The 27,210-nt window shown below is 40.1% G+C and overlaps 2 protein-coding genes across 5 annotated transcripts in view; one reads left to right on the forward strand and one right to left on the reverse strand.

Annotated features, from left to right (window-relative positions):
- The window catches only part of Gabpa (GA binding protein transcription factor subunit alpha), a 29,858-nt gene extending 9,411 nt beyond the window's left edge, over positions 1-20,447 (reverse strand). The window contains exons 1-6 of one of the 4 annotated variants that reach the window (XM_038345070.1): positions 20,349-20,447; positions 17,575-17,677; positions 15,829-15,973; positions 12,746-12,830; positions 10,461-10,706; positions 3,359-3,553 (exon numbers count right to left, since the gene is read on the reverse strand). In XM_038345070.1, the coding sequence (XP_038200998.1) occupies positions 3,359-3,553; positions 10,461-10,706; positions 12,746-12,830; positions 15,829-15,973; positions 17,575-17,651 (748 nt within the window). In that variant the 5' untranslated portion in view covers positions 17,652-17,677; positions 20,349-20,447. Of the gene's footprint in view, positions 1-3,358; positions 3,554-10,460; positions 10,707-12,745; positions 12,831-15,828; positions 15,974-17,574; positions 17,678-19,250; positions 19,440-19,853; positions 20,300-20,348 lie in introns of those variants that run through there. The other 3 variants (XM_038345069.1, XM_038345072.1, XM_038345073.1) reach the window with 3 other exon arrangements.
- On the forward strand, positions 20,389-25,910 carry Atp5pf (ATP synthase peripheral stalk subunit F6). The gene is made up of 4 exons (XM_038345074.1): positions 20,389-20,563; positions 23,926-24,104; positions 25,133-25,257; positions 25,790-25,910. The coding sequence occupies exons 2-4, from the start codon at positions 23,941-23,943 to the stop codon at positions 25,825-25,827; spliced, it is 327 nt and encodes a 108-aa protein (XP_038201002.1). The 5' UTR covers positions 20,389-20,563; positions 23,926-23,940; the 3' UTR covers positions 25,828-25,910.
- Positions 25,911-27,210: the final 1,300 nt, after the last annotated feature.

The following is a 27,210-nucleotide window of genomic DNA, read 5'->3' on the forward strand; positions in this document are numbered from 1 at the left end:
CATTTTCATTTAAAACCAAAAATATAATACCAATCCAGTAAAACTGAGTTTAGCAAACACAATGTTTTATTTTAATCTCCATAATAAAACCAAAACCAGGAAGACAATCAAGATAATTAAACAACTGAAACTTAGCAGGATAACAAATACCAAACCCTTGAGATGTTTTAATTATAACATTCACTGTTGAATAAACCTTCCTTAAATTTATAACATTTCTGAAGTTAAATTTTCAATAAAACCATAATTGTCCCAAATGCTACAAATTAACCATGAGTTCAGTTTATCAGTTCAGTTCCTTAGAGAATTCGAACTAACAACCTGAACATAATACTCTACAAAACCATTCATTAGTCTGTCACTCTTAGCAGATCAAATGCCATTCTTACCCTGTGACATAAGCATATCCCAGTTTCTAGCACTTCAGACAACTATGCCAATCATAATTATGCCTGTCTGCTGCTGAAACTAAACCTGTCAGTGATCATTCTGAGACTGAGTGAGTTATAAGATTGGGTCCCCAAGAAGATTCTAAAAAATTACTGCCTGGGTAGAATTTGAGATACAAGAACAGAGAAGGGCTGGGAAATTAAGACAAGGTCTGGAGCCTACTCACCAGGTGGAATTTTCTTTGGGACTCCTAAGTTTCAGGGCTTAATTATTTAGGACTAGTTTCAGAGATAGGGGTTTAGATCTTAGTAATCACCACTGCTTAGGTAGCATTTCGACCCCGATATTCTTCCTAGCTAAGTGAGATCTCACACAGTGCACAAGATGTAGTTAATGTTAAAGAAAACTTTTCAAGAAGCACACTACAAAGTTAACTTTTTAGAAAACTGAGTATTTTTTTCAGAATTCTAGTTCTGAACATTCTACCTCAGAACTATTCTCTCTCAAAAGCTTTGTTTGTGGTAGATTTTCCTCAGTACTTTAAAAGACTCAATGAAGAAAAGAGCTATTAAAACTGAAATTATTCCATCTGCTACTAAATGAACAGAAGTGGCTTAGCCTTAAAGGAGCCATTAGACAGCCTGGAAACCTGCTTCTAAAACCTTCCTTCTCAGACTTGAGTTTGATATTGTTTTTAAGAGACTCTTAATCAGAAAGCAGAATACACAAAGGGACAGGTTTTTGAATGCTTAACCTAATAAAATAAAGAAGTATGAATACAATACTTCCTCTAAAGTTCCCCAAATCTTGGCCATGCATGAAGGAAATAGAATGTTTAGAAGCAAAGTCCTTGGGGACATGGGGGGCTTATGAGGAAATATTAGACCCTAAGGGTATAAAGCTGAAGCAGTTCCTTTCCCTTTAAGACCATGGTCTTTGGCGACAAGACAGATGTTCACACCAAAAGCATGCTGAAGAATTTGTATCCTGAAACATTTTTCTATCTTCACCAAATATAACAGAATCTGAAAGAAATTCTAACTTAGGAACTGCATTCAAGAGGGCCAAGTGGTGACCAAGGTTCAAAAGGAGTCTTTTCTCTTTAGACAGCGTCAAAAGAGATTTCTAAGGCTGACGAGGCGGCAGGCTGCTCAGCAGCAGTTCTGTCCCAGGAAGCAGTACCTTTCCGAATAAATTATAGGCCTTTCTTCTTTCTGCTCACTTGGGAAGTAATCCAAGAACATTTAAAAACTACAGATAATCTGTCAGAAACAGCCTTACAGATCATCGTGCCCATTCTGTAAATGGGCCTTAGATTCAAAACCCAAATGCCATTTCCTTACTAGAGCAGAGCAAAGATCCATGCTGGACAAGCAAGCAATTCTATGAGATATTTACAGAGGCTGTACAACTCTAGTGCAGAGCTTCTCTGAGAAAACTCATTCTACTGCACACAAAAAGAAGGATAAAAAGACTCTTGCCTCCTGACTAGGAAAAGCAAATGAGTATTAACTTTACAGTTTGAGAAACAGCAGGTGAATCAAAATGTGACAAGTAAAGAATGCTATCTGGGAGAGACTATGAAAACCACGACTTCAGAAGAGACGACTTCAAGAATTCCAACACGAAAATGTTTGAATGAACATGATTCTGGTGAGACTATGAAAGCGCAACCAAAACATTCAACTTACTCGTGTGTAGGGACTGAAGGTGGTAATAACCCTGTACACTCAGTGGATATACAATCTCTTAATAGCACTTAAAAACCATCTACGAGAATCCATTTACGAGGCAACAAGCAGAGGCTCTTTCTAAGCTCATCTCTTACTCAATATCAGAGTGACCCTTGGGTGAAAACGCTAACCAAACTGCTGTGTAAGACTCTCTTTCCCTACCAGTATAGCAGAACAAAGTAGGAGTCGTGGCATTTCCATCCTAATGTCAACAAAAAGAACAGCATGTATCCACTTATAAACTGAAAACTATGGCAGTCTGGCTAATATTACTGATAGAAAAAACAGTGAGGGGGTGGGCTGCTAAGAATGTTTAAAAGATACCATAAAAGCCATTAACATAATGGATGGATTAAACAAAAAGTTTACATTTATTTGAACTCTTTAGTCAGCCAGGCAGTTTCCAAGTTTTCCTCACAGTCCCTTAATCAGAACCTCTGTGGCTCTCTTAAAAAATCCTATTTATGCCGGGCGGTGGTGGCGCACGCCTTTAATCCCAGCACTCGGGAGGCAGAGGCAGGCGGATTTCTGTGAGTTCGAGACCAGCCTGGTCTACAAGAGCTAGCTCCAGGACAGGCTCCAAAGCTGCAGAGAAACCCTGTCTCGAAAAACCAAAAAAAAAAAAAAAAAAAAAAAAAAAAAAAATCCTATTTATTCAACTAGAGAAGAATAAATGCCTACTTTCACAAATCAGAGTCTAGGAGGAAAATCTATGATCAAGTACAGGCAATGACTAGGTAAAGGGGAGGTGATGATTAGAGTTTATGAAAAGGACTAAGGGTGGAGCAACAGGTGAGATGTAAAAACTTGCATTCTAGCCAGGCTTGCACCTGCAATCTCAGCCTCTTGGGAAACTGCAACAAGAGGTTCCTGCATTAGGGCTAGCCTAATAATTAGGATTAGCACACAGTAACACCTGTCTCAAAAAAAAAAAAAAAAAAAAAAAAAAGAGAGAGAGAGAGACCTTGGAATAAGGTATAAGCCTGAGTTAGAATCTTAGTTTGGACACCCCCTAGGTTCAACACTCTGTCTCTCACAGAAAAACTAAAAAAACCAGGAAAGTAATACTTTATGGTGTTACTATAGGAATTGAGATAAACTCTTCACACTACTTGCAACAATGTCAATTACTATAGCACATGTTTGCTTATTAACAATAAAGTAAAAACATAGTTACAAAAAATAAAATTAAGCTTTAGTTACAATGCAAATAGATAATAAGTCTAATTTTATACATTTACGAAGAAGCTCCAGATGACTCCAAAGAATTTCTCCCCGAGGGACCCGCTGAAAAAAATCTTCTTGGTTGAGACTACATAATTCTCTTCCCGAAATGTTGAGTGTGGTGAGGTCTATATCAGTCATGCTGAACTCCTTCATTACCCAAACCACCCAATGCAGGACTTGGTCTGTGGACCACTGTATAGGATCTAGAAAGAAAAATATTACCTTTAGCCTAATCCCATCTTAGATAAATTTACAGTTCATTTCTCAGTACACACATACACACACATGAAACCCAGACAGATGTTCTCCAGTGAAGCAAACGGATTCTATGAAGACCAACTTTTATGCTGATGCTGCATTTTCTACTCAACTTTTTCTCAAGCTCTCAGTCTGTTTCCAAAGGACTCACTTGGTTCTGTATCAGTCAGTCTGGAATTTTATCACAAAAGACAAACTATAAAATCGTTCTCTGGTGGGCCAGATGACAACTGAAGTATATTATCTTGGAGATAATGGAGGGTACTGACCAAGCTCAAAATATTACTTTGTAGGACTATATAGTTTGGTGCCTTAAAAAAAACTAAATGGGATCCTAAGGAGCTGGTGTCACTCTTCAAATTGTGCACAATGCACCCTTTCTCCATCCCTTCCAATGAAAGGTTCGCTACCTTGGTGGCACTTGTGATATGACATCCTAACCACCTGTCCACTCAGTTGTTTCCCCACTGGCAACAAGGCTGTAACCCCAAAGACTGTGTCTGGTAAATCTGACTCCAGTGTCTATCCAGTGCCTCGAATAGATATTTGATGACTTTACACAAAGAATACCCAAATTATTTAATCTTTTCTGCTACTTTTGTATTTATAAGCTAACTGAATTTACAAACAGAAGAAAAAGATTGCCAGTACATGCAAAGACTATGTCATATCTCTGGACCTAACAGAAAATGTTATCTGTGAGAACTTGATGCTGAATTGACTTTGACACTGGCATTCATGTTTGAAGATGACTATCTACTCAAATAACAGTGATCACCCAATAAATGGGTGTTATTCAGTAAGAAAATATGTGAAGAAGTAAAAATCAGATTTTTTTCAAGGAACAATCTATAGTAAATATAAACACAGGAATGAAAGCAAGAAGAGAAGTATAGAAAGATGGGAATAAAGTTTGATTTCCCTGAATATACAAAGAGAGACAGAAAGCAACTCAGGGTAAAACCAGAAGCCTATAAATAAATCCTCACAAAAACCAAACAGCAATACCCAGGAGACAAATATCTACCACAAAGTCCATAATATACACAGATGAAGACAAATCCATTTTTATAAGATACTGGTGTGGTGGAACACTCTTGTAAACCCAACTGTTACGGAGACTTGAGGGCAGCTGAGCCAACAGTCAGCTCTCATCTCAGGCTGAAAAAAAAAATTCAGAAAAATGCAGAAAAAAATCATGGAAAAGAATGCAGAGGGAAGCAAAATGGCATGACTCATTCTGAGCACCGGAAGTCTGAATTCAGACAAGAAGCAGTCACTGGAAGCACAGTAGGCCAAAAAATAAAAAACAAAAACAAAGGCTAAAGAATAGTTTTCAGAATGCAGGGTCCAGGGAGGGAATGAGAACAAAAGTGAGAAGCACAGGGCCACAACACAGGGCCAAGAAAACAAGGAAATGCACAGAGAAGGCCCAGGTGAAAGGAGATTAGGAAGGAAGCAATAAAAGAAAAAAAAAAAAAGAACAAAACAGACAATGAACCTGGTGGTGCAGACCTATAAACCTGGTTACCTGGGAGCTTAAGGTAGGAGGATCAGTCACAGTTCAAGGCCAGCGTGGGCAATTTAAGGAGGACTGAGGACACAGCTCAAAGGTAGAGTGCTTGTCAAGCATCCAGGAATCTGTGAGTTCAAGCTCCATTATTGTCAAAAAAGAGAAGGGAAGGAAAGAAAGGGAGGGAGCTGGGATGAGGGACAATGAAGGAATGGGATATATAAGAATAAGGCAACAAATGAGCTGAGAGAGCAAATGTTCAGCCCTGGAATATTACCTCACAACAACATAAGATGGCTGAGTTAGCCAAGTTACCTTAACCACACCTCCCTTTAAAATATTTAAGAAAGCAAGCTCATTTTATATAAAATTTTACAGGAAACTATCAAGATAAGTAAGGCAAAGTAAACAGTCTCTCTTGTTTTCCTCAAACACTATCAGGACACCTGGTTTCATCTACTGAACTGGCTGTCTATTTGTCTTTTTTCTCAACGGTAACAGTGAAGTGAGAGAGAAGCTATTTTTTAAAAATATTTATTTATTCTGTATACAATATTCTGTTTCTGTGTATGCCTGAAGGCCAGAAGAGGGCACCAGACCTCATTACAGATGGTTGTGAGCCACCATGTGGTTGCTGGGAATTGAACTCAGGACCTTTGGAAGAGCAGGCAATGCTCTTAACCGTTGAGCCATCTCTCCAGCCCAAGAGAAGCCATTTTTAAAGAAGCACAAGCATAGCAACCCAGAATCAGAGCCAGAGAGCGGGAGGGAGGTTAGGTCTTAGAAACAGTAAACTGGGCAATAACCAACCGACTCAGTAAAGAGAAACTGTGATCAAACGTGGCTGCCCAGGTGTCCGCCAGGATAAAGTGAGAATTCCTCCCTTCAAAACTTGTACTGCTCAGGTTGTGCTAACTCCAGGCAGCAAGAAAGGCAGAAGGATAGAGGAGGGAACTCATTTACAGCCCGGCGGTGGTGGCATACACCTTTAATCCCAGCACTTGGGAGGCAGAGACAGGCGGATCTTTGTGAGCTCGAGGCCAGCCTGGTCTACAAGAGCTAGTTCTAGGACAGGCTCCAAAGCTACAGAGAAACCCTGCCTCGAAAAAGAAAGAAAGAGAAAGAAAGGAAGGAAGGAAGGAAGAAAGACAGACAGACATTACAACAAATACATACTAATGCATACCACAATGAAGGAAAAGACTCTCACCATAATCAAACCAAGATAAACACCAGACACAAAGAGCAGATAAAAAAGATACAATGATCAAGAACTTGAATCAAGGGGCCTCTGAATGCTTTATATGGCAACAATGACGGAATGGGGTCATCAAACACAAAAGAAAAGTGAAATTGTCAACATTAATGTACTATGCACTACCATAAGCAGATCTGAGTAAAATAAGAAATTGTTTGAAAGTGTAAAGCCAAAAGTCTTCTTAAGGAACCCTTTCTAGATAATCTATAAACAGAATGAGATGGGAGTAAAATAGGCTGAAGCTACAAAAACAGGAAGTGGAGGACTCAGCACTACAGTGGAATAAAGGCTAAGACAACAGCTCTGAAGATATGGAGACTGCTTCCTGACACACATGAGAAAGAACTAATGGCTAATCACTCAAAGTAGGAGAAAGACTGTCTTGATGTGTATACAAGCTTATGTAACTAAAAAGACTTAACTTAGGAGGCTGAGCAGGAAGGCCGCTTCAAGGACAAGGACAAGCTAGGCTAGATGGTGAATTCTAGGATAGCCTGGGCTAGAGTGAGACTGTCTTATAAACAAACAATCAATCCCGAACTTAGGTACCCTTAGCTGTCTAACATGGTTCTACAACAAATGAGCAGTTCTAAGATAACTAGACTAACTTAGACGAAAGTTACAAAGCAGTTTGTAAAAGCAGAAAGTGAAGCCAAGTGCCTGAAATTCCAGTAAATGGATAGGCTTAAGGCTGGATGACCACAAGCTAAAGTGCATATGGGCGACATAGGAAGACTTTATCTCAGAGAACACAATAAAGCAAACCATATACACACCCCACACACCAGCCAAGTCACCAAAATGAAAGAGCAGACTCTGCTGTACACAGAAGCCAGACAATTCTCATTCACTACAAGGTGCATTAGTGACGAAGAAAAACAAGTACAGAGCAGGATTACCGACAGGAAAGCTGGACAGAACTGACTTCTGAGAAGCTTGCTTGCTTTCTTTCTTTCTTTCTTTCTTTCTTTCTTCCTTCCTTCCTTTCTCCCTCCCTATCTATCTATCTATCTATCTATCTATCTATCTATCTATCTATCTATCTATCAATCAGACCTGTGAGAGAAGTTAAACAAAGGAGTTTACAAGTGTGGAGAAGACAGAGCTATGGAACTGGACAGCCAGCCAGTTAGATACAATCTTTAATACTTTTCTTCTGTTAATATTATTTATACTCAAGAATTTACATGTTTTTGAATGTTAGTATCAGGCAAAAACATGTAGTTTTTAAAAATACAAACCTAGCTATCATTTCAATATCCATATTTCATAAAGGAAAATACATATTTGACTGAATTTGTTTTTAATTATTTTAACATTTTATATAGCCCATCTCTTTGACAGATTTCTAACTTGTATACAATTATTAATTTCATCTTCAGATTAGCTCAATGGACAATTCTAAGAAATACTCACATATACAACCACCTGAATGAAGAAGTGTCTAAGCTGCTGTCAAGATAAAAAACTGCTTTATATTAATGTGAACTTTAAGGGATTTCCCAATGTGGGTCAGTCATTCAAAGAGATTTAAAGTAGCTGTAGTTAATTATATTCCACTGATGATTAGAATTAATAAATTTGTCAGAGAACTGCATGTAGATAAAGAAAGAGAAGTTTGAAATGGTAGTTTTCTGAGAAAATGCTACTCATTTTGTAAGATTGCTGTGGTATTTTGAATGTAACTGAATGTGTGTGTGTGTGTGTGTCAGCGGTATCCCTGAATGGAACAGAGAAGCCAGTACGTGAAGCTGTGAAGTTGAAGCCTGGGTTGCCATGGACTGAACCTCTGAACTATAATCTGCCACCTCAATTAAGTGTTTTTCTTTTAAGAGTTGCCGTGGTCAGGTGTCTCTTCACAGCAAAAGAAACCCTAAGACACTTGCCTAGTAGGTAAAAATTTCATGACAAAGAATCTTATCAAAGATGATAAGTATTTTAAATGTACTTTCAATTAAGTAAATGATATTCTTGGTGGGACTTGCGCCACGGCGAATCAATCATCATGCTACCTATGGTCATCTTCATATGTATTACTTCCTGTAACTGAAGATGTCTGGTGTAAAATACAGCAAATGCCACAGAAAAACACTATTCAGAGTTTTCATGTCCCATTCTTCCCTTCTCAGCATTTCTTCTCAGGTGATTCCTAACTTGCTATCAAAAAGGTCAAAAAAAAAAAAAAAAAAAAAAAATCCACACTAGCTTACACACGCCAAAAGTAAATTTCTACATGTCACAGTAAGGAACTACCTCCACTCCTCAGGGATATCAAATTCCCCAGACTCTAAGTCCCCTACAAAATTGTGCAGCATTTACTTATAAAGGATGTACACGAACACATGTAACTTCAATCATGTCTAAATAAAACACCTAATGCAATGTGAATACTGTTAAGTTGTTATATTATTGAGGGAACAGGGAACAGTGATAAGGGCACACTACCAACTCTCCAATTGTACTAACTATATAATTTGCCTCCCCATGTTTTTCTTCTATATTGCCTTAAAAAATTCTAATCAATGTTCTCTATTTCTCAGTTGTTTATCTAACTTAAACCCATCTGAACAATAATTCTATGATTATCAAACTGATGCTACTCCATAGTTTTGACTTTTTCAAAAAAATCTCAAGGGTGTTAACACCTAATAACTCTCCCTAAATAGCAGTGATATTATATAGTTATTTCCCTGTCTCCAGCTGTACCATTGATAAGGGTTTATTTTGGAGACAGGATCTTGCTAGGCAGGCCTGGCTGGCCCAGAACTCAAAGAGATCTGCCTGCCTCTGCCACTAGAGTGCTAAGATTAAAGATGTGTGTTATTGTACCTGGCATCATTAATGTTTCCCTTATCCTTCCTCTGCCCTACAGGTTGTCTTGGAACCAATAATAATGTGTTTTTGTCCATACTGTTTCTCTCAAAAGACTTTCATTTTTATGTTTTTAAAAACAAACCCACCCCGAGAGTTTGTGCTCTTAAAACTATGTTAAGGCTACCTTAAACTGATTACATATTTTATTTCAAAATCAAGTGCTATCAACACCCCCCCCACCCAAGACATCATTGTATCAGACATCTTTACTTCCTCCGAAAGACTTTCAATGTATGCCTAGCTGTTAGGAATCTAGTTTAAATGTCAAGTGCTTGCCTGGCTAGAATAAGGCACTGAGGCCAGTCCTATACAGGGTTCGGGGTGTCAAAGGCATGCTCTGTTCTTGCATATCATCATCAGCCCAGAATTTACCACAGTGCCTGGTAAACAGTATCATTCCATTGTAATGAAGATTTAAGTAATTTGTGTAACTCTTCCTTTTTACTACAAAAGAAACCACATAGTCTATGCTAATCTAAACAACATTACTACTGTATAAATGACAAAAATACGTTCTTGTTTTCTCTCAGTCACAATGTGCCTTATGGGACATCTGGGCAATATTTGTTTTTTTAGTTATCCCTTTCACTGACCAAAACCAGTTCTACGATGTAAGAAATAACTCTTGATACGATATGGCCTATGTACCCTGCGTTCATCCTGGTCTAAGCTTTGTTTTGAATGTTTCCTGTTTGTATAGTTTCTCAGAATACACTCCCTCCCATTTTCTTCAGAGCACTCTGATCCCTGTGACATTCTTGTTTGCTTTCTGAGAAAGGGCATGCTATGTAAGCCTGAGCTCGCCCTGAATCCGTGAACTGCTTCAACTCCATCTGTCATTCCTCCAAACAGCCAGGTTATTCCTTTGAGGCTCTAAACACACGCTGTGTTTCTATTAGTCACTGACAGGTTAAACTTTCTATGGCAGTCACCTCTTTTAAAGATATTTATCTTCTTTCTCTTCACTACACTGTGAACATGCTATAAGCAGAATTTCTTCTAATAATTCTTTGTATTCCAAGCAATCAGTACAGCATTTGTTCACCATGTATTTGTTCAGTATGTTACAGTTCTAAATTAAATAGATAAATAGAAATCAATAATCTTTGTAAAAGATCTACATTACAGAATATTCTATTTTACCCGAGTGGTATTTTCTGCATCTTATTGAACTGTTGCCGCACCCAACCAACAGCTGTCTCATTACCATAGGGGATCCCAAGGCGTTCCTGCTCTTTTCTGTAGCCTTCCAGCGCAGCAGCCCATCTTGTCACTTGCTCCGAGGTCTCATCAGAAATAGTTGTGATATGCTTGGTGCCATCTAGGGTTATCACTTGAGCTTCTTCAACGAGATGCGCCTCTGCTTCTGCATGGTGGGCATCTGGGTCAATGACCACTTCAACCGTTTCCGCAGTTTTCACAATCTCAAGAATGTTTAGCTTTGGCTCAATTCCTAACAGTGGATAGAAACAAAAATACAAATTTAAATAAAACCTCAAGACACATAGAGCTAAAAGTAAAGTTTATTTTTCCAAATTAGAATAAAAATGATGTTCCTGAAATAATGAGAAACTGAGAAGATCCTTGTTTCTAAATACAATTCAACAGAAACAGTACCATTTTAGTAATTATAATGTGATTACACAGAAGAATGCTTGAGCACTGTTTTACTGCTATGCTGGGGACCAAACACAGGGTCTCACACATAAGAGGGAAGTACTCTGACACTGAGTTGTGTCCCCAGTCTAGGATCCTTGTTTTTTTTAAGGAAACCTAGAAGCTGATAATATATTTAGAGATCGAAAATAATCATGTCCAAAATTTATTCTGAAATGTTGAAAAATAAAAAAGTGTGCTTGAAGAAAAAAAAAAGAGCAAATGTAATAAAATTTAACATCTAGTGTTCTAAGGCTTAGTAATAATTCACACCTAAGCACACACACTTGACAAATGTTACCAACATACACCACATGGCAACATACACCACTTCTTACAAGAGTAATAAAAAAATGAAGGTACTGACAAGAATTTTAAAAAAAAATTAGAAACTAGAGTGTGAAAATGAGGAGCTACATATTCTTAAAGATTTTACAAACTTTCTAAGAGAGTTAAAAATCAGAGACTCTGTCCTCTTTCTCTCTTAAGCAGGACCTCATAAAGCCCAGCCTAGCAACAAATTCACTACAAAGTTTACGAGAAGTTCAAATTCCTGTCCCTTGCTTCCGCCTTTCAACTGTCTGGACAACAAATTGACTATGCTTGGTCATCTGCCTTCTTTTGACTTTACTGCTCATGGGGTGGTGTGTGTACAGGTGTTTAAGTACAGGTATGTGTATGCACAGGAAAGGCAGAGTTGATGTGGGGCGTCTTCTCTTTCTCCACCTTATTTTTTGAGTCAGGATATTTCAGTGAGCCTGACCCTCACTGATGGAGGAGTGTCTATGTGTTACTTTCATTGTTTAATAAAGAAACTGCCTTGGCCCTTTGATAGGACAGAAAATTAGGTAGGCGGAATAAACAGAACAGAATGCTGGGAAGAAGGCAGTGAGGCAGGCACTTTAGACAGATGCCATGGAGTCAGCTGCCAGGTCAGACATGCTGAATCTTTCCTGGTAAGCCACCACCTCGTGGTGCTACACAGATTACTAAATATGGGTTAAAGCAAGTTGTGAGAGTTAGCCAGTAAGAGGCTAGAGCTAATGGGCCAAGCAGTATTTAAATGAATACAATTTATGTGTTGTTATTTCGGGGCATAAGCTAGCCAGGCGGCCGGGAGCTGGGCGGCTGGAACACAGCCCTGCGGCCCTGCTGCTCCTCACTACAAGTCTACACCTCACCAATTCATTTCGACTGGAAAAATCAGCCAGCCGCAAAGGTTTTCCTTTTTCTGTTCCCCAACACTGCCATCACAGGTAAGAACCACTGTGCCCACTTTTAGACGGTGCTGGTATCCTGACTCAGTTCTTCATGCTCACTCACAAGCACTTTACAGACTGAGCCCTCAGCCCTTGTCTTCCATCCTAAACACTTGCTGACTTTGTCCAATTAAATCCACATCAATTAACCCAAATCCTAAAGACATTCAAACCCTATTAAGAACTGTAGTTCTTGTGGAAAGGACAAAAAGTTGAAGTGATTATCACTATGGAGACTCCTCCAGTGGAGATTTAGTAAGGCAAAAAACTTAAAGCTATTTCAGAAATCAGAATTATGTTTAGAAATTATACCCTAAGAACAATGGTATACAACTAACTGTACGTGAGATAAATAGTATTTATTAAAAATAAAATGAAATGTTAAGGGCAGGAGTGGGGTGAATATGATAAAAATAAAATGAAATTCTCGAAGAATAAAAATGTTAGAAGAAGTCAGGAAGTGGTGGCGCACGCCTTTAAGCCCAGCACTCGGGAGGCAAAGGCAGACGGATCTTTTATTAAGCCATCAGAGAAACATGGGCTCAATTTGTAAATACCTGTCAATAAAGTAACTCACCTTGGTAAGAAATTACCTGTACACTAAGCTGTACAGTTCCATCTGTTTTGACGCCTTGGTCAAATAAACTTCGCTCTGGATCCAGCTAAACACGGATAAGAGAGCAAGCAAGATTATTTTGGCTTAATCATTAGATAAGTTACTATCTATGGTTTAGTATAAAGCAGTGTACCAAACAATAATTTATGAGCATACTAATCAAATTATAAGAATGCATTTTAATTATCAAAGATGTCATACCATTTATTTGCTAATACTAAAAATATTTTCACCTCTGAAGAAGTGGAAGCCACCAAAAACCCACCAAATTAATTTTCTATTCTGGTGGTGCTGAAGACTAACTACAGTCAGGGAGGGCCTCATGAGCAAAGCAGGCATTCTGCAGCCATTCCCTACTGCTGCAAAATTATTTTAAGTGGCAGTTTTTTATGGGAGCTGCAATCTCAGCTGGGATCTTAAATAACACCAACAGGCAATTCTTCATTCTGCAAATGCATTTAAAGTACAAGATAATGCAATATTTATCAGAAAAGGAAGGATGTTAATTAGCGGCTAACAATTTACCTAAGTTTACTAACATATTCATGCCATATATACCTTGTAACCAATGCCACATATTAAAACTTAGATTCACTCTGAAGTCTCTGACCACAAAGTTAATAAAATTTAAAGGATTCACGACCGAATACTGGATCTACTCTGGTCATAATTCCTTATCCTTGGAACACTGGCACTCTTTTCCCTTTATATCTCCTTCTAATGAATGCATTTCCTACCATGGCATATTAAGAAAATAAAAATAATCTTGACCTCTGATATTGTATCACTATCTTGAAACAGACTTCCATCATAAGTACCTTATGTGTCTAGATGTGTCTGCACATACGTTCCTGAACACACAAATTGTCCTTTCACTCTTAATATCAAGAATTCAGTCATGTTACAATCACAATTTTAATTATTTACACTATCTTATACATAAAACCTACAGTATTAAGTGGACTTTATATCCAATTTTAACAGGAAAACAAACATATAACACATTGGATTGGCTACATATGGCAGTTTCTACTCCTTAATGTAAATCTTTGCTAGACATTGAAGTCTTGTCTGGACATCAAGATTGTCCTCCAGGTCTAGAGGACACTAGCATTATCCCCCAGAAGCTATGGTCTATGTATCTTGAAGTTAGCCCTGGACAAATAGGGACACAGCTCCAGCATGGTTGCTTGAGTAACATATTCCTCAAAGAAGTACACCTCAGTGATTGTTCCTGTAGCTTTTAAGTCGGCATTTATCTGACGATGCCAAGGCTTTCCCAGAAGCAGCAGGTACTAATGCCAAATGCATGTTTGTACTGAAGGGGAATAGAAGCTGCCAGGCTCACATTCTTTGTTCAGCTGAAGAAGCGTGTTAGGAGGGTGTGAAAGCCTACAGACCCAAGCAGCTCAAGTTAATGATATAATTCACACATACTTCCATTCATCCAGAAAATGCTTACTGGGAAACTACGATAAAATAGGTACTTTGTAGGCCATATTTCATTATGAGGCAGGTATTCTATCTATCATTGCAGATATAATTAATAAAATGGTGATTTTTAATGATAGATGGGATCATTTAGAAGTGTTTGCAAGTGTTTAACTCAATGTGTTCTATCCTTATAGCTCTTGCTCAGACTTTTAGTGACTACTTTGAATTCTGAATTTATGTATTGAAAACTCTATTTTAAAACATTTACTTTTAGGATACTTATAAACATACACTCATACAGGGGAGTGTTATGTAGGAACAATTTCTTAAAGTAGAACTGTTGGGCATTTCATACTTCTAATAAGATACTAAATGTCAACTGCTTTCAAAATATCATATTCATTTATCTTCTCATTACTTAGAAGAAAATTTAACATGTTCTTTTAAGTGCATACAATCATTGTCCCTAATTTTAGAAGAGCAATATCCAATAACCATTAACATTTACTATACACATATTAAAAGAAAAAGGTTAAAATATTGTTAATAGCAACTAATGCATAAATTCTATTAACACATTTCAATTTACAACAGAATCTTGTTTAATAGTAATTGCAGAGGACCTGAATTTTTAACATATCAAGTCAAAGTTCTATGATATATGGAAAAATGGTATTACAAGACAGGCATGATGATTACAGACAGTAAAGATTAAAGTGAAGCAAACAATTCAAAGACAAAATATACATTCATGTTAATGTGAGAAAAGTGTACAGATGCGAGTAGTGAGTTTAAGAAAAGTCTTGGAAAACTATTTCTGTAATCTTACTCAGGTTATTACTTCTTATAATTAAAGTAGTATCACCTGGGAAAAGGTGAAACAAGTCTGTGAGGATGATTGAAACATACTGTAATTCTACAAGGGAAACATTTCAAACTTAGTACCAGAGACGATGTGGGATTCCCTTCTGTATGCTGTGAATACCATTGGTTAGTAAAGGAACTGGCTTGGCCTGTTGATAGGGTAGAACAGAGCTAGGTGGGGAAAACTAAACTGAATGGTGGGAAAAAGAAGGCAAAGTCAAGAGAAGCCATGTAGCCCTGCCAGAGACAGATGCCAGAACTTTACCCCGTAAGCCACAGCCTCGTAGAGATACACAGATTAATGGAGATAGGTTAATTTAAGAAATGAGCTAGTCAGAGATACGCTTAAGCTACTGGCCAAACAGTATTGCAAATAATATGGTTTCTGAGCGATTATTTCGGGGCTGAGCAGTCAGGAAACAAACAAGAGGCCTTCCTACTATCAGAAATACCAACAATTTAGTCAATGGACCTCCTCCTAGAGGTAAGAAAACTCACACATAGAAGTCAAGTCAGCCAGCACAGACTGCAGTGCTTCCCATTACTCCATTTTTATATCGATTTTATTTCAGACTCATGAAAGTAAAAAGGAACAAGTGACTAATTATTCAATTCAATTTTATTACTCAATCCTTTAAATTTTAGATACAGGAAATTTTATGAAAGAACTTTCATTTCTAAATGCTCAAAAATATAAAATCATAGATTTAGTCTACTTAATCAATATCCATAGAGATGAACCTTACCTGAATATCTTGCAGGCAAATTTCATGAGCATCCAAAGAACACTGCAGTCTCGGTTCTAGTAGTTTCTTTAAATTGCCTATTGGTTCATTGATGTCTATTGCCTGACTTATACATTCAGCTGGTGTGTAGGTCTGTTCCACAATGCTAAATATTAATGGAGATGAAGGTTAATAATTACATTATCCTGATGTAAAAGTAACACTATGCTCAAAACAAAATTAATACCAAAACACACATGATCTTTAAAAATTCTTGTCTATGTTGTGTACTAGTTTCCTCTTTGATGCTGTGTTAGACTCATGTTGCTGATGTGAACACTAATCTCATAGCTAATTTGAATCTTAAAGCACTCTTGAAAACAGGCTTAGTCATGCATACAAATATGTGCCAGCACATAAGTAGTAGGAAGTGTGCACCTTTATATTACATCTCAAGTTATTTTCAAGATTTAATACACTATGTCCTTAAAATCTGTAAAGCTTATTGGGAAGGTGGCACAATCCTGTAATCATAGCACTTAGGAAGTAGAGGAAAGAAAATCAGTTCAAGGCCATTCTCCAGCCTTAGTTCTACAGAGAAATATAAACCAACCCGGGCTATATGAGACCTTATGTCAAAACCCAAAACAAAATGAAACGACAATAAAATCAAAACTTTGCACATCATTTCTACTAATCAATTTCCTTCCTGATATGATCTAGTAAATATAAATTGTTAAGGTGTGACAATATAAATGTTTCCAATTTGATCTGAATACCAACCAGTTATTGGGTTTTTGAGACACAGTCTCTTCATAGCTTTAGCTGTCCTGAACTCACTATATATACCAAGCTGGCCTACAATTCATGGAGACCAAGCATATACTATAGCTTCAGATCATTCTCAGGTGACTGCAGACCATACTGACAACTTAACTATGTGCTCTTAAACTACCTGAGTCAAAGCCACCCAGCTAGGCTGATCCCCAGTTCCTGACTCTCTAAAACACTCATCAGTAATAAAATAAGAGAATCACTCATTCGGTTCTTCTGCTGCAGAAAGGACAAATAAATGGAATGCTCTTTTCAGCACTGATGTTTAAATTTTAGCTATCTTCTCAGCTCAGCACCCTCTAGATCTAAGACTTCCCATCGGCCTTTTGCTACGCTACAGAAGTCCACTATAGCCTTTCAGTTCCCCTGTCTTGTCTCCAGCTTTAGAGGAAAAGAGCACCTCAGCTACCACCTCCCACAACCTTCTTACTGACTCCAGACTGTCTCTATCAGTCTCTCCCTTGACTCTGAATTCATCACAACCTCCTTTGTTATTCCGAGAAGCAATACGTTTACTGGGCTTGAGTATGTCTCCTCAAATACTATGAGACTTTCATAAGGTCATTTCAATATGCCTTATTTTACTTATTTTATTCCTGACAGTTACCAATATACAGCAATTATTAATAAATAACTATTGTTAAATTCAGGTTGAATTAAACTGTCTTTGAAATAAAAGTGACCAGCACTTAGTAAAAGAATTAAAAAAAAAAATCAAAGAAATGCCTTTTAGATGGGGGTGGGGCTGGTTTATTATAACTGTGTGATCATTATCAACTAAGTTTACTACTGCTTCTATTTCAGAAATGCCTTTCTCTCTGAGCTACAAACCTATTAAGTCAGAGGGAAAACAAAAATAAACGTATTGGCCTGCTCCTTGACGGTAACCCGTATACCAGTAAAAGTAAACCTAATCAGTTTAGAAATGCCAACCTTTCTTCTGTGCACTCAGGTTTCTCAGTTCCGTCAATCTCAATTTCTATCAGTTCTTCTGCTTCTCTCTTAGTCATGGCTGAAATATTTCTAATGTTCAGTCCTGGAAGAGTTAAATTTTAAGAGATTTTTAAACATCTTTGGCATAAAAATGCTTTGCAAGAAAAAGACCAAATCTGAATGAAAGAGGGAGAAAACAGACGTGCTCTTTATAGATGTGAAAGCTCACACACAGCATTTATAAACTGGTTTTGGTTTAAATTGCCATTTATTAGCCTGCTATGGCGATTCCATTATTTACTGGAACTTGTTGGCCCAGTCTAAGTCATTAAGTTAATTCAAGACACTACAAAAACAAATGAAAGTTATAGCAACTATATTAAAGCAACTTGGTTTCCAACCTGAAGCTTAACATGGAGATGGATTATCAATGTCTAGCTAAAAATCTGATCACATAAGATTAAAATTGTCCAATGAGCAAGTTACAGAACAGAAAAGATACCTACAACACATGACAATAGCTATTGCATGGAACAGACCAAACCTTCAGTTAATTAATAACCAAAAAGAGAAAAAGCTGGGACAAACTACAAAAATTGGCAAAGCAGAGCACAGAAACAGGAAATCCACACCAAAGCAAACTAAAATAACTCGGGGTATGAAGAAATGCACAAGTACAGATCATTCCAAAATGAAATTTACATTATATTGTGCTTTTCCTAGAAAATGCAGTCAGCATTAGGAAAAAGGACAGCATGTACATCTCTGATGTGTGTGTAAAGAGCAAAAATCAAATCTGGCTGGGCGGTGGTGGCACATGCCTTTAATCCCAGCACTTGGGAGGCAGAGGCAGGCGGATCTCTGTGAGTTCAAGGCCAGCCTGGTCTAGAGCTAGTTCCAGGACAGGCTCCAAAGCCACAGAGAAACCCTGTCTCGAAAAACAACAACAAAAAAAATTAAATCTGATTAGAAGTTAAAGACTGAAGATCTCCCTTCTGGTGAAGAGCACATGCGTTTTCAAAACTACCCTTTTTCTTTCCAGTCCTGTAGATTCAAGGTTTTTTAGGTGCCAGAAGTAGCTGGTGAACCATGCTAATTCAGTACTTGGCTTCTGTCTGCTCTCTTGACTTTCCCAATTTAACATCTCAGTACTTAATTCACTACTTCACCCAAGATCCACTTCTGTACTTGTAGTACAGGTAAAATGGACTTGGGCTCACCTGGGTATGCATGAAAATAAAAGAAAAAGGTGCTAAAGAGGTGGCCAGTATCTTGTGGAGTTAAAGGCTGTGGGGGACCTAAGAACAGAACGACAGTGAATCTGTTCAAATCCTTTGCTCTTGCCAGCACTCAGGCCTATCGTTAGTCCAAACTCCCTATGGGTTTTTAAAACCTGCATTTACTAACTGCTAAGCATGATGGTGCACTCCTTTAATGCCAGTGCTCAGAAGGCAGAGAGGCAAACAGACCTCCGCATTCTAGGCCGGCCTAGACTAAATAGCAAGTCTCCGGTCAGCCAGGGCTAGACAGTGAGATAGGCTTGTGTGTCTGCGTGTGCGCACGTGTGGAGGTCAGAGGGCTGCTCGTGGCTGTCACGTCTCTGCTGGCAGTTCAGTTCCAGGGGCTGTGCCCAGGCAGCAGATGGTTTTACCTATCGAGCCATCTCACTGGCCTACCTATGGATTTTCAAAAGACTACTCGTCCTCGTGAAGTGAGGTAATGGCACTATCCTCTGTGCTGTTAACCTCAGGGTGGAATCCATATACTCCGTCGTGTTCGATGCACTACAGCAATGGTGGGGAAGGGGAGCTGGCAAGCTACTTAATTAAGATCTCTTCGAAAAATAGAAAGTCAGCATAAAGATCAGTGCGGTGGCACTGGTGCGACTTTGAGACAGTTCTAGAAGGAAAACTAGGGGTGGAGTGCGGGAATCGCTGAGTCGGGTGACAGAGACTCGGGAGCGCCGCGACTACGTGGAGAGTCAGGGCGCGGGGCCCGGATCGCGCCGGGAGACGAGCGCGTCCTCAGCGTCCCGCCGCGCGGCCCCGGACCTGGCCGCTTCCCGCGCCCCTCCCCTCGGCTCCCCGCACAGCCTCTCCCGCCCCTCCCCACCCGGCTCCCTCAAGTCTCCACGAACGGAAATGGGAGTCACAACGCCGGGGACCAGCGGAAACAAAACACAGAGGCGGCCGCGGGGGGGCCGCTGCGGGGGGAAAAGCCCCGGAACCAGGCCGGCCGCGCGGGCCCGCGCTCCCCCGCCAGCCCGCGGCCGCACTCACCAGCTCCGGAATCCGCCCCGTGGCCCTCGGCCGCGCTCCAGAGCCGGCTGGGAACGGCGGCGGCGCGGGCTCCACGTGCAGCGCCCCTCCGGGTAAGCCGCGCCGCGCCGCGCCCGCGATTCGCAGAGTGAGGCCCTGGGGCCCTTCCCGCGGAATCGGCGCTAAGGAACCCCAGCCCCTCTCCCGCCTCCCAGGCACCCCTGGGCCTGGAACTACAACTCCCAGCAGGGTGCGCGACACGAACGCCCGCGGCAACGGAGGCTCACGAGGCACAAACGCCCCAAGCCGCTTGGTCTGACGCGCTCGCTTTACCCCCACACTGCATCCGCCTCCCCAACCCCAAGGAACAAGACGCTGACTCCGAAGGGAGCTTGAACTAGGAGAGAGAACAAAGTACGCATGCGTACAGGGCACTGTTTCCAAGAGGGAAAGAGGGGTGAACTTAAGGGAAGGAAAGATGGCGGAGGCTTAGCTAAGGGACCCGGAAGCACTTACCCTCCACTTCCTCCTCCTGTTTGGCTTTTGTCTCACCTAGAGGCGTCCGGTCGCGGACTGTCTCCGAGGCGCTTCCTGTCCGGTGAGCGTCGAACGACTGAAGCGGTGGCCCATAATGCATTGCGATGGCGGGTAGGCGTGTGTAGGCGGAGCCAGGGCCGGAAGTAGAACGGTGGCGGCGGCGGTGACTCTGGCAGCTCGGGACTGAGTGCAAGGTGACTGGGAGGGTAAACTAGGCTAGCGTGGCCTCTGGGGACAGCGATTCTGGGTTTCTGCACGAGTCCAGGGCTGCCCATCACCTCTGCTCTAGTAGGAGAGCGTAGCCCTGTGCCCTTGGCACCTTCACGGCCTGGCCTGAGGTCACAGGAGACCTCGGCCCTGCTGGGTATTCAAGTTTGCCTTAGGCACAATAAATACGACCGTTAATACCCTTTTGGGAGCGGAACAGTCCGGCACGAAAGGCAGAAAGGCGGGGCGGTGGGTCTGCAGCCCTCCTGGGGCAACCCAAGGTCAGAAGAAGCTTGTGAATTAGACGCGAGCAGGTCGTGTCCCTTAAGGCTAGAAAGGGCACCAGTCATATCCCAGAAGTTTGCCTCTGGTCTAGCGACGTTGGTGCTAAAACAGCTTTGTGGGTTGACTTCATGAGTAGATACTAACAGGCAGGAAACGGACTAGCCTTTGCCAGGCTGGTGGGTCATCGCTATAAATAGAAGAGCCATGCTCCTTCCTGACGCTACGCCTCTGGGTTTGAACTTTCTTTGATTTTTTTTTTTTTTACCCCCGATTCCTTCCCCAGTATTTTAATATTAGAGACCTAACAGGCAGCTAGCTCCTGATAGTATATCAGTACAGAATTTGTCACAGATGATGCTTTGCGCTTACGGTGGCGTTTGCCTTCTATGGAATAGTGAACAGTCCGTAGACACCGTTGAATCTGAAACAGTGGAAGGCAATAAAAAAGCAGCACCGAGTAGCTTTGGTAAGAGAGTATGTGCTCATGTAGTGGACGATTGTGTAGGATTTAGGAGGTGAATATACACATACATGTATGGTTGGGGCTCAGGAAGTAGGTATATTAGAAGTGTGAATTGAGAATCAGTACTTTGATGATTCATTATTGAGAAGGGAAGCTGTATTTTGCCTATTTTGTAGAAGAAGTGACAGTCTTTGTAGTCAGCTTGGGAGCAGGTTGGCTGTAGGATGTTTGGTAAAGAGTAACCTTCTGTAGACATAATTTTTATCATCTGTAAGCAAGACTAGGAACACCTTTCCCTAATAACTCTTTAAAGGGTGTTTTCCTTCACTGAGCAATATAGTTTCCAAATTTCCTAGGGCCAAACAAGTATTGTTGCCTTACTGATGTTGTGTCTTCCTAAATTTCCAGAAAAGAGAACAGATATTGAGTTGGGCAATATTTTCTTATTATAAGATCTTTTTGGTTATTTGTTGGCTTGTAGTCCTTTCACCTGTATAATCCTCTGGTAGATTATGAGTGACACAGTAATCAAGACTTTAATTCTTTCAAATGTTTTTATCCAGGCCAATGAATGATATTTCTCTTACCTGCTTGCTTGATTTCTTTAAGGAGTACTAAATGTTATCCAGGCTTTGTTGAAGTTGGTATTATTGACACTTTGGACTGGATAACTCTTTGAAGTGGGGAGGGTTATTTTTCATGTTGTAGGGAGCATAGACTTGTGCCTGATCTCTACCCATGAGAGGCCACTTGCATCCACCCTATTCAGAACAATTAAAATTATCTTCACACAACAAATACGCCCTGGGAGAAAAAAATTGCTGCTTTCACCTACACTTAGTAACCACTGTGCTAGGCTGCTGGTTTACAGTTAATGTTTCTCAAATTTTCAGCGATAAAGGGGTACTTCAACCCCTCCATGCAAGTCTGTCTGTCTGTCTGTCTTTGTGCCTGTCTATACATCTGTGTGTGTTTATTTAGGTGTATGTGGGTACGTCTGCACGTGTTTCTCTACCAGCCAGAGGCCAACTTCAGCTGTTACTCTTCAGATACTGTGTATCGTGTTTTTGAGACAGGGTCAGTATCTAAGATCTAGCCAAGAAGACTAGGTTATCAACTGAGCCCCAAACATCTGCCCGTCTCTGCCTCCCCAGTGTTGGCATTATAAGCTTACTGCCAATCCTGACTTTAAAAACAAACAAAGCAAAGCAAAACTCACAGGTTCTGGGGATCAAATGCTGTCTCTCTACCACCACTTTTGGAATTGTTGTCATTACTAAATCCAAGAGTCAGATTAGTCAAATTGCTGTAAAGAATTTTAAATCCTTGCTCTAGCTGCTCCACTAACATAAACCAGTAGCGGTGTGCCCACTGCTAGTGGTCCTCTCACAATTCAGTGCGTGTCACGTTTCATCAGGCAGGTTCAGAAACAATAAATCTAGAGGAGAGCACGAGAAGCATGTTGGCATAGCAGGTTTTCCTCAGGGGTTTGAAGCGCTCTTTATCACTGACAGTTCGAGAGTCATTAACTGTTTGACAGCAGACTATGGCACAATCATTGTTAAACAGATGTGAAGTGGCAGAGGGCTGGTTTTATTTCCCAGGGCACATTTATTGTAAAGAAATGTTATGAAGATGTCCATTAAAGTGTGCATACCTTCTATTGCCATTTCACTATTGTTTGTTATAAGCTAAGTCTAGATCGGGAGAAATTTTCCTTCTGCTAAGTTTCAGCCTCTCTGTCTTTTCCTTTTGGGCTTACTGCTTGAGTGTATTTGTTGTCATTTGGAATATTTTTACATTTGATCTTTAGATTGTTAAGTCAGGTCTTAAGAATTATCCTGTTCTTTAATGTATCTAGCAACATTTTTACCTAGAAAATTAATTTGTTTTAGCTTTAGCAGGTCTAAGGACTTGAAAGGTTTTAAGCTCTGATTTTTAAACTTTTGACTTTGACCTCCTGCAAACTCTCTGATGAGCTTGTATCATCTAATCTCTGTTACTACAGGGCTTACTTGGCGTGGATGCTGTTTTTCTTTGCTATTTCTCTTGGAAGTTGATTTGGTTGTTACAGTGTTAAGTGGCTAGGATCCTGCCGTTGTTAGCAGACAAAACTGTTTCCTTCCTGTGGGCCTGTGAAGTGGAAATTTTCAGCCTCTCATTCCTGGCTAAGGCAACTGTCTTTGCTCTCTTTGTCCAGCTCCCTTTTTTTGCCCTTTGCGGGGTCATGGAAACAGGCACATTATAAGCACATCGCCCTTTCCTCCTGGAGACAAGCAGTGTTCTTGAACAGCCTCACCTCACTGTTTCCTCAGGTCCAAGATTAAGTTCATGGGTGACAAAGCACCACCCCAGATTTTGTGTTTTCTTTCTGCTTTAACCCTAGTAGACCTCTCAACTGTTCCTATGTCCTTGAGCTTTTCAGTAAAAAGCAAAGGTCTTGTAATGGAAGGGTCATTCCATATAACTGTGACTGGGGCCAATCACAGCCTGGGTCCACTATACAGTAGTTCTGTAACTTAATCCATAGAATTAGGTCTCACCATGTGATGTAGTTCAGGTGTTTTATGAAAAGTACATAATCTTCTGATGCTTGTCTAGTACCAGAGACTCACCATGATTCTTCAGAGGATCTTCAGGCTGTCGTCTCTCCTTCGGTCGGCAGTCTCTGTGAACTTGAGGAGGAACATTGGTGTTACAGCGGTGGCGTTTAATAAGGAACTTGATCCGGTACAGAAACTCTTCGTGGACAAGATAAGAGAGTACAAATCAAAGCGACAGTAAGTGGGCAGATTATGAAGCACATTCAAAGTATGTAAATTTCAGGATGTAAGTCTTAACTGTATCGTCTTTATAAAGGCTCCAAGGACAGTTCCAGTAAGTCTGTTACCATTAGAAGTGTAGGCACAATAATGTCATTACAGTAAAATAAGTCAGGTCATAGATGTACACAGCATCCTGAAGTAATTTGGTAGCTATTTAAGAAAATTGTGTCCTGTAGACATTGATTACCTTAACATCATAAAACTAAGAATGATTGGGCAAGACATACAATCAGAGCATTCCAGCTGTCATGTTTGGCCTTTTCTATGACGTGATTTGGGGATGTACGTAAACAGCATTTTCTCTTTAAGGATGTTGTCATGTTGATGTATCTCTGGAAATATCAAAGGACAAAAGACTCAAAATGACATGAATTAAGACCTGGAAAAATAGGATTTCAAACCCACATATAAGATGAATATCCAATTTATTCATCATTTGGTTCAACCCCTAAATCTTAGGAAAATGATAAACAGGCATGTATTTCTTTGGTCATCTATCATTTACAAAGAACATGAGGGCTAACTGATATGGGCTGTGTTGTTTTTACAAAATGCAGATTCTTAAAACCTGATGGAAGTAGAAAGCTTATAAACAAGTAAATAGAATTAAATGGTTAGTTGCTAGCTGACACCTAATGTTTGGAGATTAGAAAGGAAAACCACTCTTCCTAACTGGAAGCATCTAGAAAGACATCTTTGAGAAGTTCACGTTTGGCTTTGAAGGCCGTGCTTGGGGTCCTTTCACCCTTTTGATGTCTGTCTCCTGGGCAGCTGTAATCATCTTCCCATTGTGAAAAGGGAAAGAAGAAAGAATTTCCTCATGATTTTGCTTAGAGCTTGTTCTCATTCAACTAAAAAGGTTTCCTTTCCCCACCATATGTGTCCCTTTACAAATATCTTTAAGCGTGATGGTAAAGGGTAATTTCTGTTTTGTTTTTTTAATTAGTGCATAAAATCAGTTTTATTTGTTCACTATACAATAGGACATCTGGAGGACCTGTTGATGCTGGCCCAGAGTATCAGCAAGATCTGGACAAAGAGCTTTTTAAGCTTAAACAAATGTTTGGTAAAGGAGATATGAATACATTTCCTACCTTCAAATTTGAAGGTAAGTCTGATCCCAAATTAAGTCTGAGGATTATGGTAGGTGGAGAATATTCATGTACATTTTTGGGGGCGTTCATGCGAGGGTCCGGCTTAGGACCTTGCCTCTGATATGCAAATGCTGTCACTGATGTATACTTCATTCTTGAGAGGTTTTTGGATTGTTGGGAAGTTAAATGACAATTACGTGGGAATTTCATACAGCCATGATGTGTTCACCAGGAAGCATTCATGCCACTGTTTTACTTCAATACCAGTACAAGTGACAAATCTCTACAGTATACAGAGCATTATCCCACAGCACACGTGAATTATTCCTTTCTCATCTGATTGGTCTAGATACACAACACCGTTTTATTAGTATAGCATGCACTAATAGCGAGCCCTGCTCTAAGAAGCTGTTGAAAGTTTGGCGGTTGTTATGTTTCTCCATACATGTTTAAAAGCAGATGTTTTCTTAAAACTGGTAAACTTCAAGCACTAGCTAATCTTGTTATTGTAGTGTGTCTAAGCCTGAAACTTTTCCCTTTTTTTAGATCCCAAATTTGAAGTCTTCGACAAACCCCAGTCCTGAAGAATACTATAAAATCCATCTGGTAATTTAGTTGTACAACTAATTTAAAAAATTCAAATAAACTTTCATTTCACAGTTTCAAATGTCCTTTAAATTCTTTGACGATATGGAGGATGTGCCTGGCGTTGATTTGTCTCTGCATTGTTTCATTTTGTTATAATGAAGCAGATGGAGATTTTGGATAAATCGGGTAAAATTGCCTTGTCCCTACCAGACTCTTCCCATTGTCAGTGCTGTCATCTTTAATAGTGGAGACCATCACCTAAGGGAATGTTTGCTCTGAAGGGAAGGATGTTATAGTTACCTGTAGCACGATTAATAAAAACCCAGAGACAGAATGGGGTTCAACCTGAAGACCCGAAAAACAAAGCAGATAGCCACTGGCTCTTACCTCTGCCTCAGTTTGAAATGACTGTCCTGCTCCAGGAATCTCAGAATGAGACTGTGTGTGAGAACTGTCTCCTCCTGTTTTATATTCCTCTTTAGTGCTGGGATTGAAGGCGTGCACCACTACCATCCGGTTTCTATAGCAACTAGTGTGACTTTTGGGATTAAAGTATGTGTCACCACTGCCCAGTCTGTAAGGCTGATCAGTGCAGCTTTTTTACTCTCTGAACTTCAGGCAACCTTTATGTATTAAAATATAAATGAGATATCACTGTATTTATTTACCTTTGTGTGTGTGGGGGGGGGTTCTCTGTATAGACTTGGCTGCCCTGGGTCTCACTCTGTAGACCAGGCTGGCCTCAAACTCACAATAAATTCACTTGCCTCTGCCTCCCAAGTACTGAGATTAAAGGCATGTGCCACCACCACTCAGTTTATATGTACATTTTTGAAGGAGTGGTCCTATATCCTTTGTCATGGCTTTCTTAGGAAACTCTGTGTAACTTACTGTGCACAGAAATGTCTGTTGTGTCTTAACCACTGTCTGCTCAAACTGATGTCTTCATTTTTGCCTGCAGGTTATAGTATGTATGGATTCAGGAAGGGACAGTAGCATCCAGCAAAAGGCTCTACAAGATGTAACTGTATGTAATGTTCATTGGCCCAGCCATAAAAGAGCCGGCAGTTATTTCCTGGGGATGTTGCAGGTCAGGAACTTGATTTCCATCAAAGTTTCAGAAACTGTAGGTGGACCTAAAGGAAGTAAGCCTTTAAAGGGAAATAGCCCTGTCATTTCACATTGACTGTCTCTCTGACGTGCCATTATATGGGTCCATTAAACCTTTAGCTACCTTGGGGACAATTGGAGAGTAAGATTGCTCTTAACTTTGATGGATTCTGACCAAGTCATTCCCTGTCAGTTTTCTATGCCTGTCTCTCCTCATTCATTCTCCTCACTAATACATCCATACACAATTAGGTACATAGACTATCTCA

The sequence above is a fragment of the Arvicola amphibius genome, chromosome 10 (genome assembly GCF_903992535.2).
Source record: "Arvicola amphibius chromosome 10, mArvAmp1.2, whole genome shotgun sequence".
Classification (NCBI taxonomy): Eukaryota; Metazoa; Chordata; class Mammalia; order Rodentia; family Cricetidae; genus Arvicola; species Arvicola amphibius.